This window comes from Myxocyprinus asiaticus, chromosome 14, assembly GCF_019703515.2.
Source record: "Myxocyprinus asiaticus isolate MX2 ecotype Aquarium Trade chromosome 14, UBuf_Myxa_2, whole genome shotgun sequence".
In the NCBI taxonomy this organism is placed as follows: Eukaryota; Metazoa; Chordata; class Actinopteri; order Cypriniformes; family Catostomidae; genus Myxocyprinus; species Myxocyprinus asiaticus.
The window spans coordinates 17295678-17314519 of record NC_059357.1 but is presented as its reverse complement, the minus strand read 5'-3'; the positions used below and the strand labels follow the sequence as shown (position 1 = coordinate 17314519).

The 18842-nt window shown below is 37.4% G+C and overlaps 2 protein-coding genes across 6 annotated transcripts in view; one reads left to right on the top strand and one right to left on the bottom strand.

Annotated features, from left to right (window-relative positions):
- Positions 1-4429, bottom strand: part of LOC127451140 (ubiquitin carboxyl-terminal hydrolase 7-like) — a 28310-nt gene extending 23881 nt beyond the window's left edge. Inside the window, exons 1-3 of one of the 5 annotated variants that reach the window (XM_051715595.1) lie at positions 3930-4429; positions 1386-1490; positions 998-1196 (exon numbers count right to left, since the gene is read on the bottom strand). In XM_051715595.1, the coding sequence (XP_051571555.1) occupies positions 998-1196; positions 1386-1490; positions 3930-4011 (386 nt within the window). In that variant the 5' untranslated portion in view covers positions 4012-4429. Of the gene's footprint in view, positions 1-997; positions 1197-1385; positions 1491-2582; positions 2740-3327; positions 3469-3929 lie in introns of those variants that run through there. The other 4 variants (XM_051715593.1, XM_051715594.1, XM_051715591.1 and 1 more) reach the window with 4 other exon arrangements.
- Positions 4430-8133: 3704 nt separating this feature from the next.
- Positions 8134-17059, top strand: LOC127451143 (HUWE1-associated protein modifying stress responses-like). Its single transcript, XM_051715601.1, has 4 exons — positions 8134-8590; positions 10710-10790; positions 10899-11177; positions 15191-17059. Exons 1-4 carry the CDS (start codon positions 8395-8397, stop codon positions 15433-15435), a joined length of 801 nt encoding a protein of 266 aa, XP_051571561.1. The 5' UTR covers positions 8134-8394; the 3' UTR covers positions 15436-17059.
- The last annotated feature ends 1783 nt before the right edge of the window (positions 17060-18842 follow it).

Genomic DNA, 18842 nt, shown 5'->3' with positions numbered 1-18842 from the left:
CCCTTTCTCCCAATTTGGAATGCCCAATTCCCACTACTTAGTAGGTCCTCATGGTGGCGCGGTTACTCACCTCAATCCGGGTGATGGAGGACAAGTCTCAGTTGCCTCTGCTTCTGAGACGTCAATCCATGCATCTTATCACGTGGCTCATTGTGCATGACACTGAGGAGAGTCCACACAGAGGCTCATGCTATTTTCCGCAATCCACACACAACTTACCATGCGCCCCATTGAGAGCGAGAACCACTAATCACGACCACAAGGAGGTTACCCCACGTGACTCTACCCTCCGGGCCAATGTGGTTGCTTAGGAGACCTGGCTGGAGTTACTCAGCACACTATGGGTTCGAACTCGCGACTCCAGGGGTGGTAGTCAGCGTCAATACTCGCTGAGCTACCCAGGCCCCAAATATTATGTACTGTTACAAAAACATAAATTTGTGTGAGTTTTCTGCAAATTGGAGGTGTCAGATTAAACACCTTGGTAATGGCATACTACCATACTACTATTATTTCAACCATAGACTGACATTGCTGAAGCAGTAAGAGTAGTATGTGAAGTATGCTATTGTGAAACGCAGCCCATAAAACACATAATCGTTGTCACGTTGTGAGTCTGGCCAATCATGAACAAGCTGTGTCATCATTCAGAGCTCGTGCAGCTGCTCCTGATAAACGGCAGCTGCTGAGTGAGACATCTGCTCTCAGAGTATTTGATGGCATACGTCACGGTGACGCAGTGGTGGCGATGTCTCAAGCCTTACAAAATTTCTAACCGACATGCAGTGCTTCACCGACTGGCCTGCACAGCACTGCATAAAGTCGAACACACCTATTGTGTCATGAATACTTGAACAGACAGATGAAGACTGTAACTTAAATACACAAAACCCCACTGCTAACTGTGCATTTAAATGTACTGACTGTAAACCTGTTGACTCATTTCATTCATAGGACAATTATGCACAGCAAAAATGTAATGGCAGTCATTGCTTACGTGGAGTCAGACTCCGCATTGCACTGAAGGAAGAAGCCGACACTCTTCTGGTGGGGTCTATCTGGGTAAAAGCGTGGCATCACCATAATCTTCCAGGGCAGGTTTCTCACGAAACAGGGCGGGCTGAGCACAGACTCACTCAGCCTGCTGAAGCGCTCCACCACAAAGTGGAAGGTGGCTTCAGAGCGCCAGCTTGTGTCTGTTAGGAAATGTTGTAACAGTTAGATCTGTTTTGTTTTCTCATATTACCTCTTGAATCTCACGCTCCAAATTGTTTCAAACTCTCCTGACACATCATTAATAAAAAAATATATAATAATAATTATAATCATAATAATGTGTTAACATACACGATGCCATGTTTCATTTAGTACATCATTTTACATACCATCCTCCATGTCCTCCTCTGTGTTGTTGTGTCCGTCCGCCATGGCCACGTTCCCATTGATGACTGGATTCTGGGGAATTCTTGGAGGATCATCTGGGTCCCCAGCTGGACAAAACAGAACAAAAAATTCCCCCATCAATTGTAGGGCTTTAATTGAAACCATATCTTCAAAGATTCACAATAGAGAAAGGAAAATGAACAACTCCATTCCCTAAAACTTCAAGTAAACTCATGTTAGTGTGCTGTGATTTACATGCAGCCCAGCATGCTCAAATTCACTGTGCAACAGGTAAATAAATACATGCATCCAAAAGCACCTTGACCATGTTTTTAAACTAAAACTAAACATAGCAATTACTTGGTTGTTCCAAGTATTTCCATATATATTGCCAGTCAATGTTTAAAACTACTGAGAACCGTCAGTGACAAAGCAGATTTTGCTCTTATATCCATCTAAGATGTTGAAAGCATCTGGTTAATACTCGAATGCTTGCAACAATTAAATCAAAAACAGGCCAACCTGCATGCTTAATTGAAACGTGGTAATTTACTGTTCATTAGTGCATTCTCTGTATTCTAAGGCCAGTAAACTGTAACTATGTGTGCGCACATTTACATATCTCAAGAGGTCTAAGTGCGGGTCTCTGAACAGCAGCATCAGAAACGCCCCTACACGTGTACTGCAGAACTTTGACGAAATGCAGCGCAAAATCAAACGTCTGGAACGACGCGAGTAAGAAATAACAGTCGTGTTCCAGGGACTTTCTGTGCTGTTACCGCGACCAAGACAGGGTACGAGCCAAAAGCAGAAAATAAATCCGTAATCATTAAAAATGGCGCGTGGTACCACAGCATGACTCGTTATACAATGAAGCAGAAAATCCCCGCGCGCTGTAGGTGTATCCCCACGCGCTGGCCTTGATGCGCACTCATTGAGTTACACCGTGTCTCTAACACGTCAAATCTATATTTGAAGCTTACACACGTACTTTCCCCATATAAATAACGGCGCAGGTGTCACTGAGTAAGGACACTAAATTACGGATTCATTTCGGAGTTAATCCTCTCGTATACCCCCTCCCCCTCCACACACATTTAGCCGTGCTGCTAACATTTCCCTCCGCAAACGAAGCGCTTATCTATGACAAACCGTGTCATCCGACACTAATGTAACCGGGCACAGAGCAAATAAATTACTTTGATCGCGGATCCTTTGGTGAGCCATCATGTGTCGCGAGCAGCGCTGTCTCCCCGACATAAACAAACACACACGCAAGTAGGCCTCACAGAAACTGGTCTGTGCAAAATACAGTCCACCATCTTGGAATAAAGCTGCCATCCACTCCCCCTGATCAATCAACTTCCTATGCGGATCACATCCAAAACCAATAATAAAAGCAACACATTAATAAGGTCTAAACAGATTGTCCAATCATGTAATTTACACCAACTGTTTTGTTTCGAACCGAAATAGTTAAAGGACCCAAGGAGCAAATGTTAGTTGTCAAAATGGGGCTGTTTTTCAGCAAACATGCTCTGAAGCCGTTTATTTGACTTCATTGGCTCGCAACAGGAAAAAAAAAACAAAAACAAAAAACAAAACACGGTGTCGGGACATGAGGATTTGCTGACTGGGAAGAAACCCGAGCCAGCAACATGTTTTCAGAAACGTACATACGATCTGCTATGATGAAAGGACACTAAACTACACGGATAAATCGTATGGATTTATTGTGTAAAAGGGATGTTTGTTATTATTATTGTTATATAGGTCAACCTAGATTGTTGGCCCGGCTTAATACTAAGGCCAAACCTCTTGCTAAATCATCTCACTTGCAAATTCACCATCAAACGTCTGGAATCAGCGCGATCAGCCCATTAGCGATTACTGCTACCTGTTGTCACAATTATTTGTCACAGTAACGATATCTTATTTACTTACATTTATCCATTGCGCGTAAGCGGTTTAACGTTTCGTCCATTCAAAAGACCTGCTAAACAGTCCACAGCCAGCAAAAACGAGCATTCACCCATTTATGCTTTTCAAAAGTTGCCCACATGATCTACAGGTGTAGCCGATGGGTCCCTTACATAATCAGATGAAAACCTGACACAGTTTGCCGGACAGAAGAGCTTAAAGATAGGCTGCGCCACGTTAATGCACGCAGCAGATAGCCATACAGCTAAGACAACAAAATACAACTGAAGTAACGGTCACACAATTACATTTATTTAAACATACACCACTCCGCGCGCTTGAATAATAACACAGTGAAATGCGACTCCTGTTGGAAAGTAAATAAAATATGATGTTGAAAGAGCGGACTTTTTGCTGACTGGTTCAACTCCTCATGCATCGAGGTAACGATTAGCTCCTGGCTGACGAGCTATTGGGGTCAAAACATGCGACAAAGTGGCTTGCTAATTAATAAACATCTAGCCAGCTAAATATTGCAATCATAACATCAGCTGTAATAATATCGTGCGTTTTCAAACGGGTTAAAAATTAATGTGTATTTTATTTGGCAAGAGGCCTGGGCATACCCTCCATCTCCATGTCCTCGGGCTCGCTGAGCTGCTGCTCGCCGGCTTTCTGCTGCTGCTGGTGCGTGTGATGGTGGTTCATGTTGGCGGCTGCTAGGATGGGATGGTGTTTGGGCTCTTTGTCTCCCTCGGACCAGACTGACTGCGGTTCCGTGGGAAGTGGATTCTGGGGTGGCTGGTGGGGAGTCGGAGGTGGAGTAAACAGGTCGAGCCTTTGCGGCTGGGCCTGTAATAAGACGACCTCGGCCTTGTCTGCTGTCAGCGCCGGGGATGGAGGGAGAGAGGCCGGCGTGGGAGCAGGCAGAGAAACACGGACGTATTTGCTCGCTATTCGCCCAATCTCGGCGCCTGGGTAAAGGGATGCTAACGATAGTCGGTGGCCTCGGGCTTCTGATTCGAGAAGGCCCGAACAACTCCACCCGGCTTTCTCCCCCGTGCAAGTGCGGGGCAAATTCAACTCACAACAACCTGCAGCCGGGGAAAACGGATACCCTGTTTGTTGCTAGCTGCTGCTAGATAGCTGAAGCTAGCAAGAGTGATAAAGAAAGAAATAATGCGACTCATGCGCCTCCGAGAGATTTATGTTTAAATATAACTTTCCCTGCAATATTTCCAGTCCGTATGCTCCTCCGATTGTCCCTCTTCTGGGGGGGAGCGGGGAAAAAGCCTATCCATTCAAGCCAGACTCGAATGTGAAATCGCACTAATTTAGAAGTTTAAAGTCACGAAGATGCACGCGCTTTGCCTCGCCGTTATCACACGTGAAACTAACCTGAACACCTAACGCTCAATTGCACCCCGAAGCTGCATCCCAAACGTCTATTCAAAGGCGAAAATATATTTTTGCCCGGTCACGGCCAGAATCTCTCTCACCCTCTCCCGTGGTTTATGATGCTCAGTTTGAGGTAAAACTCAAAATGGCGGTCGCGAGACTCTCCGAATCCGAAATGTCACATCCGCACGAAGATCCAAACAGTGGCGCACACCGTACGCGCATACGCACAAATGCAACCTCTCGGTTTATTGAAACGTATCGTTTTGAACCTATACCTTACAACAATGGTGTTTTATATTTGTCTTACTGGTATCATATCAACATCTTTATCATTATATAGAATGTAGGTGTTTTAAAATGACTGAATTATTAAGTTGTGATCAATTATCGTATTTAGCAAAAAATGCTTAATGCGAAAAATGGCACATAAAAATACGCTGTTCTGGATACTATAATTTATTAATTATTATTTTATTTGCATGTTTTGGTTGTTGTTGTTATAGTATATTCATACCCGTCTACCACCATAGGAAAGCAAGGGGATTTAATTATTGCCCTAAAAATGTTGGCAGGGAGAAAGAGCAGCTGGGTCCTGTCTGCAAGGTAATAAGTAGTCATTCATGCTTTGAAACTGCATGGCCACATAATTAACCTGTATTGTTCCCTGAAAAAAATAAATACAAAAATACTCTAATATTCTGAAATAACTGTCAAATGGTTCATAAATGAACAAGAAAAAGATGGTGGTGTTCTTTTTCAAATTAACCTTAAATTCTCAGCCAAATACCCAAAATGGCCTCCTTTCGACACTTAAAGCAAAGCCTTTTATTCTTAGCCAAAACCACTTCAAATGCACTCATCATGATTCTTTGATTAACCCAATGTGGTAGCTGCTTCTGTTAGAAAGAGAAAACAATTACTTGATTTTACAGTGAGAGCTCACAAAATAATTCCTTTGAGCTGCCTGTGCATTACCACTGCAGTCGTTTTACACTTGTTTAGGTGTACCAGTAGTGGTTTAATGTCCTTGAGCACATTAAAGGAATAGTTCTTTACAATGCAAGTGAATGATGACCAAAACTTTGAAGCTCCACAAAGCACATAAAGGCAGCATAAAAGTAATCCATTATGACTCCAGTCGTTTAATACATGTCTTCTTAAAGGAATATTCCAGTTTCAATACAAGATAAGCTCAATCGACAGCATTTGTGGCATAATGTTGATTACCACAAAATATAATTTCGACTCATCCCTCCTTTTCTAAAAAAAAAAGGAAAAATCGAGGTTAAAGTGAGGCACTTACAATGGAAGTAAATGGAGCCAATTTAAATGGTTTAAAGGCTGAAATGTGACACTTATTTTATAAAAGCTAATTTATAATTTGAGCAGTAAAGTTGTTTAAATTATCATTTTTATAGTTGTTTTAGTGTTTTAGGGATGGTTGACATTACATTGTCATGAGAATGAAGTTGTAAAATTGGATAAAACTTTACACAGAAATGGTTAGTAAGTGATTGTATCACACTAAAGTCATGTTAACACACATTTTGGTTACGTCTTGTGGCTATAATTTTGAAATAGTGAGTATTTTTAAGTTTACAGATTGGCCCACATTTACTTCCATTGTAAGTGTCTCATTGTAACTTAGATTTTTGCTTTTTAAAAGAAAAGGATGGGCAAGTCAAAATCAATTTTTGTGGTAATCAATATTATGCCACAATTGCTGTCGATTGAGCTAACTCGTATAGAACCAGGAATATTCCTTTAAGCAATCTAATAGGTTTTGGGTGAGGACAGACCAAAATGAAAAAAAAAAAAAATTCACTGTAAATCTTGCAATCTCTGTACAATCTGCAGTCTCTAGGCACATGTATGATTTTAAGCTTGATTACACTTCCTAGTGCTTGACACATATGCAAAGCACTAGATGGTGCTAGGAAGTGTAATCGAGCTTGAAATCATGATCACCAAGCAGAATGCTGATGTCAAGATTTAAAGTGAAAAAGGAGTTATATTTTGGTCTGTTCGTATCCAAAACCGATTAGATCCCTTCAGAAGACATTGATTAAACCACTGGAGTCATGTAGGTTACTTTTATGAAGCCTTTATGTGATTTTTGGACCTTCAAAATTTTGGTCACTATTCACTTGCATTGTATGGACCTATAGAGCTGAAATATTCTTCTAAAAAATCTTTATTTTTGTTCAGCAGAAGAACAAAAGTCACACACATCCGGGATGGCATGAAGGTGAGTAAATGATGAGAGCATTTTAAATTTTGGGTGAAATTTTCCTTTAAAAAATCATTTTCTTTATAAAATATGATTTTTTTTCCCTTTTTTTTTCTTTTCTTTTTTTACTATGGTTAACAATATGACCATAATCAGCATTCAGTGGGCAAAAACCTCATTTACTATTCACTATTACGCTCATATTTCTGGACAATCTTTAACATTTGGTTTCATCTTTGATATGTAGCAATTAAACTTAAAAGCTGTCTCTGTGTTGTATTATGGTTAATATACGTTAGTGAACCACATTTGTACACTGTGAGTCAGAATGCTGTAATGAACTATGTTCATTAGAAATTTGGACAACCCTACAAAATGTATAACAAATGATGTATAGAAGTTAATAGGATGAAATTTCCTTTAATAGTTTACCTCAGTTTCCATCCTTGTTGACTTTGTAATGCAAAAAACTACAGCAATTTTGTGTACAGCCATCAAAACTCTTTAGATATTGTACAATGAGATGAAATGTCATGTAGATTGATATTCATAAAGCTTGAGTAGGATTTTTCAGGTTCTTTTGAATAGATTGCAAATGTACTTACAATTACACCAATATTGTTTGTTAAACCTAAATGTTGTTAGATCCCAGTGAATGATTACAACCACACTTCTTGATCAGAAATGTCTCACTCTGTCTCAAGTTTTATGTTCCTTGTCAGTACACTGGTTAAATAACCATTTGCGTAAGCTATAGAAAACTTCACAAGCCGCCAATATTACAGATTTTAATTTATTTTTAATTAATTCGCAATTGACAATTTTGTCTAATTTACAATTTAGGCTAGCAAAATGTAGACACTATTTTTTCTACTAAAAATGTGCTAGGAAAATATTAAATCTTTTTTTTTTCTCAATGGCATATGAAAAGCAAGCCTAAAAAATATATAAAATGATAAAAATACAAATGTTATTATCAAAAATAAATGTTTAAATATAAATTTAAAAGGTCAGAATGTACATAAATATATACAGATAACATATACAGTATACATGCAGTATATACTATTCTATTATAGTACTTAATATATTGTTTCTATGATCAGCGATAAACAACAACATAATTGCTACAAGCATGCGCAAAGTAAAGGGGCGTGTTTAAATAGAAATCGCCCACATGAAGGAAAGAATGCGTGAAATTGCGCATGGCAAATGCGACCCTCTAGCCGGGGTGGCTAGCTTTTGGGTAAGCAGAATTCGGCGTCACAAAAGATACAACATTTCACTTTATTTACTTTTAATTCTGAATTATAAATAAATAGCTGAGGATACTAACCGATACTGCTCAGGTGCTATATGGTTTCAAGAACGAAAATTCACCCATAAGAGCAAAATAAATAAATAAATAAAAATCACTCGAACAACGACCAGAAGTTCACCGAAGTTTCTCAGTATTCATCATGGAGGAGAAGAAGGAGGAGAGCGAAGCGGAGATCCACGAACACGGACCCGAACATTGGTTCTCAAAATGGGAGCGCCAGTGCCTTGCGGTGGCCGAACGAGAAGAACCGAGCGAGGAGGAAGTGGACCAGAACCAGGTTAAACTCTGGCATCTCTTCCAGAATTCCGCGACAGCGGTGGCGCAACTTTATAAAGGTTTGTAGGCAGAGAAAGAGACCACATTAGCGGCCCATCGGCTCGGCTAAAGAAGCCGATCGCTTCTAGAAAAATAAAGCGTAAACCCACTGCTTGTAGACCGAACAGCACACAACCGAATCTGAAATGCGAATACCACCATTCCCATTTGACCACTAAAGTGATAGAAATCCGGTGTTTGGGCCTGATTTTGGTCGTATTAACGGTAATTAGCTTTAGCCGCACCGGTCTGGCTGTATGTTTGACAGTTTGCTCGTTGTTATCACGTTAGCTAACCGGCTAGCATGAAAACCGGCTTGTTAGCTCTGTGATATGAGATGTTTTTAGCCGGTCATTGTTCTTTTCATCTAAACAATCCACATAGGATAGGCTCGTTTTTAAGTGAAATGGACTTGGGTGAATCTCACGAAAACTCTTCAGAAAATGTCCTGGTTATGTTTAACCACAAATAAATACAACAATCGAATTGATATAAGAAATTATATTTTTCCATAAAGATAAGAATACATTTAGACACATTCAGATTTTTTTGCATTATGACATTATTGTTTCCATTTCACCATGCCAAATACATAACATTTAAGCACATTTTACCATCCAACTCCAATTACCGTAAGGTGTACAGACGTTTTACGTTTACTATTTTCATTGTTTTCAATTATGATTCTCATTACCATAATGCCGTACAGGCCTACCTTTTTTACTGTATTACCAAAGATTTACAGGGTTGGATGGTTACTTGTATTCCACTACAAATTGTAGAATACCTGCTGTCTGTAAAAATACATTTGTAACGTATTCCATTCAATGTTAGTAACGTAATCGAAATACTTTGGATTACTTCTTCAGTACTGGGTAGATTTTTTTTCCCACTTATTTTGACTATAAAAAAATCTGCTAGTACATAAGACAAAATACACATGTTAAAAATACATTCTACGAAAACCTAAATATCGTATGCAGCGTTGGTTCTAAAACAAGATAAAGCAAAAGGTTTTTTTGAATGTTTACAGAGAAACAGTACAAAAATTCTTATCGAGGATATGATTTTTGCCCTAATATCAAAGGATTTACTAGAAAAAAAAAAAAGAAAAAAAAAATCTAACAGGGATTTTCTTGATAAAAAATATGATCGTGCCTGGTAACAGGTGCGTGTAAAATGGCTAGAAATAGCAAGAATTTACACAATGTTTATTTCTATTTACTTCAAACGTACTACTTTTTCTGCTTGTATGAATGTAACACATCTTAAGAAAGTGTTTCACCGCTGTTCAAATGCACTTTGGATTGCATCATTTATATGGATAAATGTTTTGCAACTGAACAGACTAAATATTAAATGGAACAAATTACAATAAAATGCAAAGTAATCTCTTTAGTTATCAAAATACTTTTTGAATGTAACTATTCTGATTACCAACTATTTAAATTGTAACTAGTGGATTATAGTTGCATATATTTTGTATTTTAAAAACATACTCCTGTTACATGTTTTCCATTACTTCCCAACCCTGCAAATGATTTATGATTAATTTTTTTTATTGTAATATGAAAATGAAAGGTAGTACCAAGAGAGTATTACTATAATATATAAATACGTTACCATTTTAAATATACAATTTTCGTAACATTGCGGTAATGAGAATATCATAAAGACTGTCTTTTTTTGCATTGCAGTAATGCAAATTGGGGGGTAAAATGTGTGTAACTTTCTTGAAAATAATGTCACAATGTAAAAAATGTAAATAGGCTTAATTTTCTATATGCAAAATATTATTTCACAGTTGTGCTATATAATATATAATATATATATATTTTTTTTTTAAATTGAGCAATAAATGAGCTATTTTATGGTTGGCCAGTAAATGCTATGGAAATGGCAGCAAGGGGACAGACACAGGGTTTTTTTGACATGTTTAATCAATTGTTAAACCAGCTTAATTTGACATGTATTGTCCACTTAGTAAGGAAAGGGATTTTCCATGCTTTTCCCAGTCTCCAGTTAAGAGATTGACAATAGTAAGCCTATTATAATGCTTTTCTGAAACTACTTTATTTTAGTAATCTCTGTAGCATGTAATGTCATGGGAGCGCTCCTGATGTTACTCCTGTCTTGCAGATCGAGTCTGCCATCAGCAAGGACTTTCATTGTGGTCTCCATTTCAGAATGCTGCAACAGCAGTGACTAATCTTTACAAAGGTAACTCATCGTTTCCCATTTGGGTTCGCACATATCTAGAGCACCGTACTGCTAAAAGATTTATAACTGTTTTATATAATCTGTTCTGCAATGTGATCTGTTCAACAGAGAGTGATGAAGCACACAAGAGGAGCTATGAATTAGGAATTCAGATTGGTCATCAGCGACGTAATAAGGATGTTTTGGCCTGGGTCAAAAAGCGAAGGAGAACTATACGAAGGGAAGATTTGATAAGTTTCTTATGTGGTAAAGCGCCACCACCAAGGACTTTTAAAGCTGCCCCCAAACTGACTGTGATGTCACCTAACCGATCACCTTCATCAGACACAGTGTTGTCATCTGTAGAGTCTGATTTACAGCCCTTCTGTGAGGCCATAGCACTACATGGTAAATATCACTAACCACTTGTAGCTGATAAGAAATGGCTGACGACTGCATGTGATTGTGTCTGTCACTGAGTGTTTTTGTGTCATATAGTTACTGCACTTTATGGTCTACATATAGTGGTCATTCATTATTCTGAATGTGGAATTGGTTTGCATCAGCTCACTATCAAGTGGATTGTACTCTACCCTTTTACAAATCCCAAACATGCTCTTGTAGTTATTAAGGATCTTTGGGTTATGGGCCTTGTATGTGTCCTTGGCTGACAACTTAAACAATACATTTTTACATATTATCTGTAGTGTTGCATCGATCGGCCGATACCGATTCTTTCTTAAAGTGCCCTTTGCCACACTTTTGCAAGTTATATGCTGCAGTTATATGTTTATACCCCACACAGTAAAATTACGGTAACACTTTATAAAAAGGTTCCATTTGTTAACGTGAACTAATGAACTTAATGTTAGTTACAACATATACTAATACATTTTTAAAATCAAAAGTTGTATTAGTTAATGCACTATGAACTAACAATGAACAATTATATTATTAATTAACGTTATGATTAATAAATGCTGTAAAAATATATTGTTCATTGTTTGTTCATGATACCTAATGCATTATAACTAATGTTAAAGAAATGAATCCTTTTTATTAAGTGTTACCAAAATTACATTAAAATTACATTAATTGTAAATTGCTAACATTTATTTCTATTGAAAACTGTTATTAATAGTTCTTTTGCCAATATCAAAAAGTCATTGTGACATGATACTGGCAACCAAAAACCATGAGAGCATCACACACAGCAGAGATACTTACAAAAATAAGAAAAATATGTCCATTACAAGCTTTAAAACGGCTCCAGTGAGAAATTATTAATATCTATGATTACTGTCTTTGGCGTCTTGTAACACAAATCACTAATTATAAGGCAAATGCGTGAGTCATATCTGTTATTAGTGGTACAGTGACCAATATGAATCTGATTTAAATTGGGATCCTCACAGAATAGCGCTGAAATGAGTGACTGAGATATGGAGAGCACATGGAGAGCCGCATGTTTGTCTGACACAGACAGCACTCATGTTAAAGAGAGTGAAGCTAAAAACGTTCATGATTGCTCAAACAGTCTCTATCGCTCCACACAACGTCTGATTGTAACTCGCGTTACATCACGTGTACTCAGATTTGTATTCGCATGTTTATTTTTTTAATTCGTTTTTATACCTGTTAGCAGCCTCTTCATCCTCTTCCTGCTCACTGTGCAACAAGTCAGAATAACTACCTTAATGACTCTAGAAAATGGGCAACTTAATATACATACACGTGCAATTCGTAGACATTTTTAAAAACAAAACGGCATTTTCATGTGAATTACATAATGTCTGAAAGTTTAAATTTGTGAATGTTTAGAAATGCCAACAACTCACCCTCCAAAGGCCACTCTGTCATGCTTCAAGGGCTGAGAAAGTGCTCATTTATTAGAGTAGCAGTGTATGTGTGATTCCCTGTGTGCTGCAGAAAAGATTGGCCCGATTCTAGGCACGATCGCCGATCACGGATTTAAGACTAATATCGTCCGATTTTGATCGGTGGCCGATCAATCAGTGCACCCCTAATTATTTGTTAATTTATCATTCTTGTTTTTTTTTTTTGTTTTTTTGCCAAATGGAGTTCAAGTACAAGGTGAAGGTTTTTAATTTTTTTTTAAGGTGAAATGTAATTTCTGCGCGACCACCATTACCAAATGGAACTGCAAAAATAATAGTAATTTTCAAACAGGTTTTCTGAAGATTGCCCCATCTGCTATTGATCGGACAATGTCCCAGCCAAAACGTCATTGGTTGAGCCAATGTTGCTCTTTTGGGCTGGTCAGGATTCTTAAACAAACAGAGCAATGTTTTGATACTGCCACAATGTTTACACTTTTTAGGGAAAATCACACTACCAGTGGCTTACTTAGGCTGCGTCCACACTAATAAGTTTTTGTTTGAAAATGCATCTTTTTCTTTTTTTCTCACCAATCTGGAATGCCCAATTCCCAATGTGCTCTTAAGTCCTCGTGGTGGTGTATTGACTTGCCTCAGTCCGGGTGGTGGAGGACGAATCTCAGTTGCCTCTGCGTCTGAGACCATCAATCCGCACATCTTATGTGGCTTGTTGAGCATGTTATCGTGGAGACGTAACGCGTGTGGAGGCCCATGCTATTCTCCGCGGCATCACGCACAGCTCACCACGCGCCCCACCGAGAGCGAGAACCAAAAATTATAGCGACCACGAGGAGGTTACCCCATGTGACTCTACCCTCCTTAGCAACCAGGCCAATTTGGTTGCTTAGGAGACCTGGCTGGAGTCACTAAGCACGCCCTGGATTCGAACTCATGACAACAGGGGTGGTAGTCAGCATCAATACTCGCTGAGCTACTCAGGCCCCTGAAAACGCATCTTTTTTCTATACGTTTTGGCCTTCCGTTCAAACTGAGACGGCGTTTTTGTCAGCGAAAACTGAGCTTTTTGAAAACGCCATTCCAAATGGATACATTTGAAAATGGCGTCTATGTGTTGTAGTGTGGACAGGGAAAAAGGAGATATCTGAAAACGATGAGGTACTTGTTGTCATGTGATGCAGTCATGTGATCCGTTTGACCCAAAACAATCAAGATGACGGGCCATATTGTAGCGGTGTTATTGTGCCAGTTATTCACTTTGAGAGTGTTGTTAAAGACAAATGTTACTTTGTACAGCCTTCACAATCCATTCCTTTAAAGGCGACGTGAAGTTTACTCGGAATTGCTGTCCGGCGACGAAACACGAGGACAATTGCATTTCAGCTCGTACATGGAACGGCAATTTTTCACTTGCGCAATAAGGGGATTTAAAGGTTTTCATTCATTTCAGTGTGGACGAGTAATTTTTGGAAAACATTTGAAAATGGCAGTGTGGACAGAGCGTTTTGAAAATGAAAACGAGTTTTTAAATTAATCTGGGTTAATGTAGACTTGGCCTTATAGTTGTCTCTGCAAATTTGGAGAAATAATTTTAGCTTTATTTAAAATGTTTAGCATTATTTTAAAGTACACATTTAACCTTTAAAGGATTATTCCAGGTTCAGTACAAGTTAAGTTCAACAGCTTTTGTGGTATAATGTTGATTACCACAAAAAATTATTTCTACTCATCCCTCCTTTTCTTTAAAAAAATAAATAAATAAATAAAATGTTTACAAAAAAGCATTTACAATGAAATTGAATTGGGCCAATTTTTTGGAGGGTTTAAAGACAGAAATGTGAAGTTTCTCATTTTATAAAAGCACACATTAATTCTTCTGTTAAAACTTGTGTATTATTTGAGCTGTTAAGTTGTGTAAAGTGTAATTTTTACAGAATTTTAGGATTTTAGAGTTTGTTGACATTACATCATCACGGCAACGAAGTTGTAAAATTGTCTATAACTCTACACAGAAAAGGTAAGTAAGCTATTTTATTACACTAAAATCATGTTAACACACATGTTGTTTGTCTTGTTGCTATAATTTTGAAATGGTGAGTATTTTAACGTTTATGGATTGGCCCCATTCACCTCCATTGTAAGTGCCTCACTGGAACCCAGATTTTAGATATTTTTTTTATTTATTTTATTTTTTTTTTAAAGAAAAGGAGGGTCAAAATTATTTTTTGTGGTAATCAATATTATGCCACAAATGCTGTCAATTGAGCTTAACTTGTATTAAACCTGGAATATTCCTTTAAGTTTATTTTTTTAGAGGAATATCTCTTATTGAAAGGACCTTAAAGGAATAGTCATAATTAACTCACCCTCAGGTTGTTCCAAACCCGTATGACTTTCTTATGCAATAAATATGACAAATATTAAATTATGCATAAAAACAGCCTACCAAATCCATCACAAGCTTGTTTAAAATGTTTCATTATTTATGGGCAGCAAATTTGAGATGAACAAAACAGAGTGCAATGCTTGATAACCAGGTTTAAATATCTCATGTTTCATTCGTAGGTCTAAGTGGAGCGATGGCAAGCATCAGCGTCCGCTCTAGCACTCCTGGCTCACCTACTCACGTGAGCGGCAGCTCAAACGCAGGTCGCAGAAGGAACGGACTGCACGATGTGGACTTGAACACTTTCATATCGGAGGAGATGGCCCTCCACCTTGGTGGGGCGGGCACCAGGAAGCGGACCTCAGCCCAGTGCGCTGATGTCATCACAGACTCCCCAACCCATAAACGCAACCGAGTGATCTAAGCTCAGTTATTCCTCTGTATGCTCTGTGCTGCTTGAAATAAAAGCCACTTAATCCTCAACTCTTGCATTCCCCTTATAAGGAAGCAAGGGCCATTCAACACCTTTACACTTGTATATTCCGCACAGTATGCCATATGTTGGAAACTAGGTCATAGCTCTCCATGTCCATTGACTGGTTTCTTTTACTCTCACCACAAAATGAAGTCTTTAGGTGTGACAGCATTATTGTTTGAGTTGTACAAAGCCATCAGTACCCAATGTATTGGAAACAAATTAATGACTAGATTACAACGTCCAAATAGACTATTTTTAGCTTGCAATATTTCCTAGTTGTGCTTCAGTAGTATTGCCAAGCAAATAACTGGGTGTTTGTTTTCAGATAATAGTGTCAGCATCAGCTCCTTTTTTCAACAGTGTATTTTTGTTTATCCTTTGCACTCATTTAATGGCAGTTTGGTTGTGATCATTTTAGAAATGTGCAACGTGAATAGTCTTACTTGAAACTGCTGCTGATTTAAATGTTTGTGTGAACTTTAGATGGTTGCAATAATGATTTTGCACTAATGCATTCAGTCAGATCTATTGATTTTCTTATTAATTGTAAGGACATCAAACAAGAGGAAAAAGAACTGTGAATGAGGCTTACGATACAATGGTGCAGTTGTTGATATTTTAAATTTCAAGGCTGTTGTGACTTGGTTTAGGGGTTAGGTGAATCTGCGTACTGTAGGAATGGCGTTCTGCAGAGCTGTCTGTCAGGAGAAGTACTTGAGAGAAAACTGTGCCGTTTTGAAATTGAAGTGTCCTTTTAAGTGCTTTTCAAATCCAGGCCAGTGGATTTGGAGAGCTGCACATTTAAGGTCCAGCTTTGTACTGATGCATAAAAGTCAAACTGGACCCTGACCACCTTAAACTGTGGAACCTTTTTTTTAATTCAAGCTCCTAGGGTAATTTAAGTGTGTACAGTCTTGTGTTGGCAGGGTTGGAGCTGAGAACACTGATATACCACACTTACAACTAATATCGATTTTTCTTTTGATCCCTGTTATTATGTTTTGATATAATATTCTTTATGTAGAATGACCAATTAGTTCATATGATCCTCATGGTATACATCTAGAATAATTACTGTTTGGCACTTCAGCTAAGATGCGATCTAATTTTGGTGGTGGGGAATCATATGATGTCATCTTGATCTTGAAAGTTATCTCGAAGCTTTTTTGCCCCAATCAAACTGCTTTATGCAGGCACATTTAGTTGGAAATGTTTCAGAGCCAGTTTGAATATTTGTCACGGCTTTTTGCAAAGTGAAGGCTGTATAAATATAGGCTGTTTGGTTATTCATTTAATTAACTTCAGGAATGTTTCTATAGATTGAACATGGGTCTTAAGATCGATTGCTCTAAAAATGTTGTTTATAATTAATATCAAAATGTAATGCATTTTCTTAATATGAAGGTAAGGAAGTAAAGCTTACAGTTTGCCATAGGCCAATTGTTAAAGTTTGGAAAGTAAAATAGTCTACATTATCCAGAACGTTACAATGAAACCACAGTTGCCATTTAAAACAAAAACTTGCTTAAGTTATCAGCTAAGTTATTAAAGAGTTACATTTGTATATTCACATCAAGTGTGTATGTTTTGTTTACAGTATTTTAACAGATAGAATTAGTCATATACAGTATCAGTTGAGATTGACAGTAACAATGTATATCTTCATAAATGTAAATTATTTAAGTTATATAATGGATTTTCATATAACTATTGTCTCAGTGCAAAAAAATTGATTTTGGACATAATTGCACATCTTTGTAAATCATAGTTGTGAGTCATTCAAACATTTTAAGGAGAGGTAGCTGTGATTGCAGAAAACTTTCTGATATTTTTGAGACAATCAATACCCTTGCAGGATGTACACCAATTATCTATAGCAGGAGGATGTTTCAAAGAACTGATTCATGTGACATTTGCCGCAGGTATGAGGTAGAAGTGTTTGTCGTGAAGGGCTGAAATAAAATAGAGCCCTGAAAAAAATGTCAATACCTGATGCACAACTGCCCTCTTGTGGCAATTAATATATACTTCCAACGAAAACAACGATGGAAGAGATATTTGATAATTGATGAGTAGTTTATCTTTTTCTGTCGTCATGGATCTTTGAGGATTGTAACAGACAATCTAAAATGTAATAACTTAATTAATCTACAATTTTTTTTTATTACAATTAACACTATTTAGACATGTTGAAAAGAATAGCTATGGTTCTTAAAGGGAACAATAACAACTTACAAAATATGATACATTATGATCAGCAACATCTAATACATTAGGGTCCGTATGTATAAAGCCGCTTAGAGAACAATTTTTTTCTTTCTTTTCTTTTTACTTGTTTCCATTGGAAGTATCGAGGTTCAGTTTAATAGCTTCTTTTTTATTTGTATTATTATTATTATTAATAAACAAAAATACTGTACAGCAGGTTCAGTAATCACAAATACAAACAGACTAAAGTTCAATTATTAAGACACAGGAGAATAACCAACACAATTCTATACAAGGGAGAAGTATATAGTAAGAGCAGGTAAAAGTAAAAAAACAAACACATAACAGAGAAACACATAAATAAACACAAAAAGGAAAGCACCTAGTTCTATATATATAATTCTTTATAATATTTAAGAACTTTTTATTTTTTTTAATTCTTTATAAGATTAAAAGATTTTATGAGTGATCTTAATTCAATAATAAAATGAAGATTTTAGCGTTCTGAAGCTGTCATGTGACTTAGTCCTTGAATTAGCCACGCCCCTCATTCCAAAATCCCGCCCTCCAAAGATAATTTTGAGACCAAAACCGAGCAAAAGAGAAGCATTGTTTGTTCCTATCACTGTCAAATTCAACAGTGGCACAATAGCCCCTCAACTGACAAACATTTTGAATCATAGCCTTAATGATGGTGAAAGCATCAATGTCGGTGGTCGTTGGTTTGTTTGCTGTTTACAAAGTCTACAGCTGTCACAGAGACCGGTGAGATATCTCAGGACACTTATTTCATTAATACCTTTAAGGGAGTAGGAACATTTTGTGCATATTTTCCATGAAAGAAATCGCTTACAGCACCTTTAAGTGTGTCAAAATGACGTCATTCATAAAGGTTTAGTCTCAGCCCTAAATTATTTAAGAGCGCTGGAGATATATCCTAACCTAGTTAGGACTAGCACGATGAAAACACAATCTCCAACAAAGAAAGGATGTGTTGGACTTATATGATAGTAGAATTTGGGCAAATTTCGTCAACATAATCAACATATATATATATATATATATATATATATATATATATATATATATATATATATACAGGTGCATCTCAATAAATTAGAATGTTGTGAAAAAGTTCATTTATT

Excerpts from the sequence above, each read along its gene's own strand:
- LOC127451143 (XM_051715601.1), top strand. The coding sequence starts at position 8,395 with ATGGAGGAGAAGAAGGAGGAGAGCGAAGCGGAGATCCACGAACACGGA. Across the intron at positions 8,591-10,709 it reads GGTGGCGCAACTTTATAAAG|ATCGAGTCTGCCATCAGCAA; the intron begins GTTTGTAGGCAG and ends CCTGTCTTGCAG. Across the intron at positions 10,791-10,898 it reads AGTGACTAATCTTTACAAAG|AGAGTGATGAAGCACACAAG; the intron begins GTAACTCATCGT and ends TCTGTTCAACAG.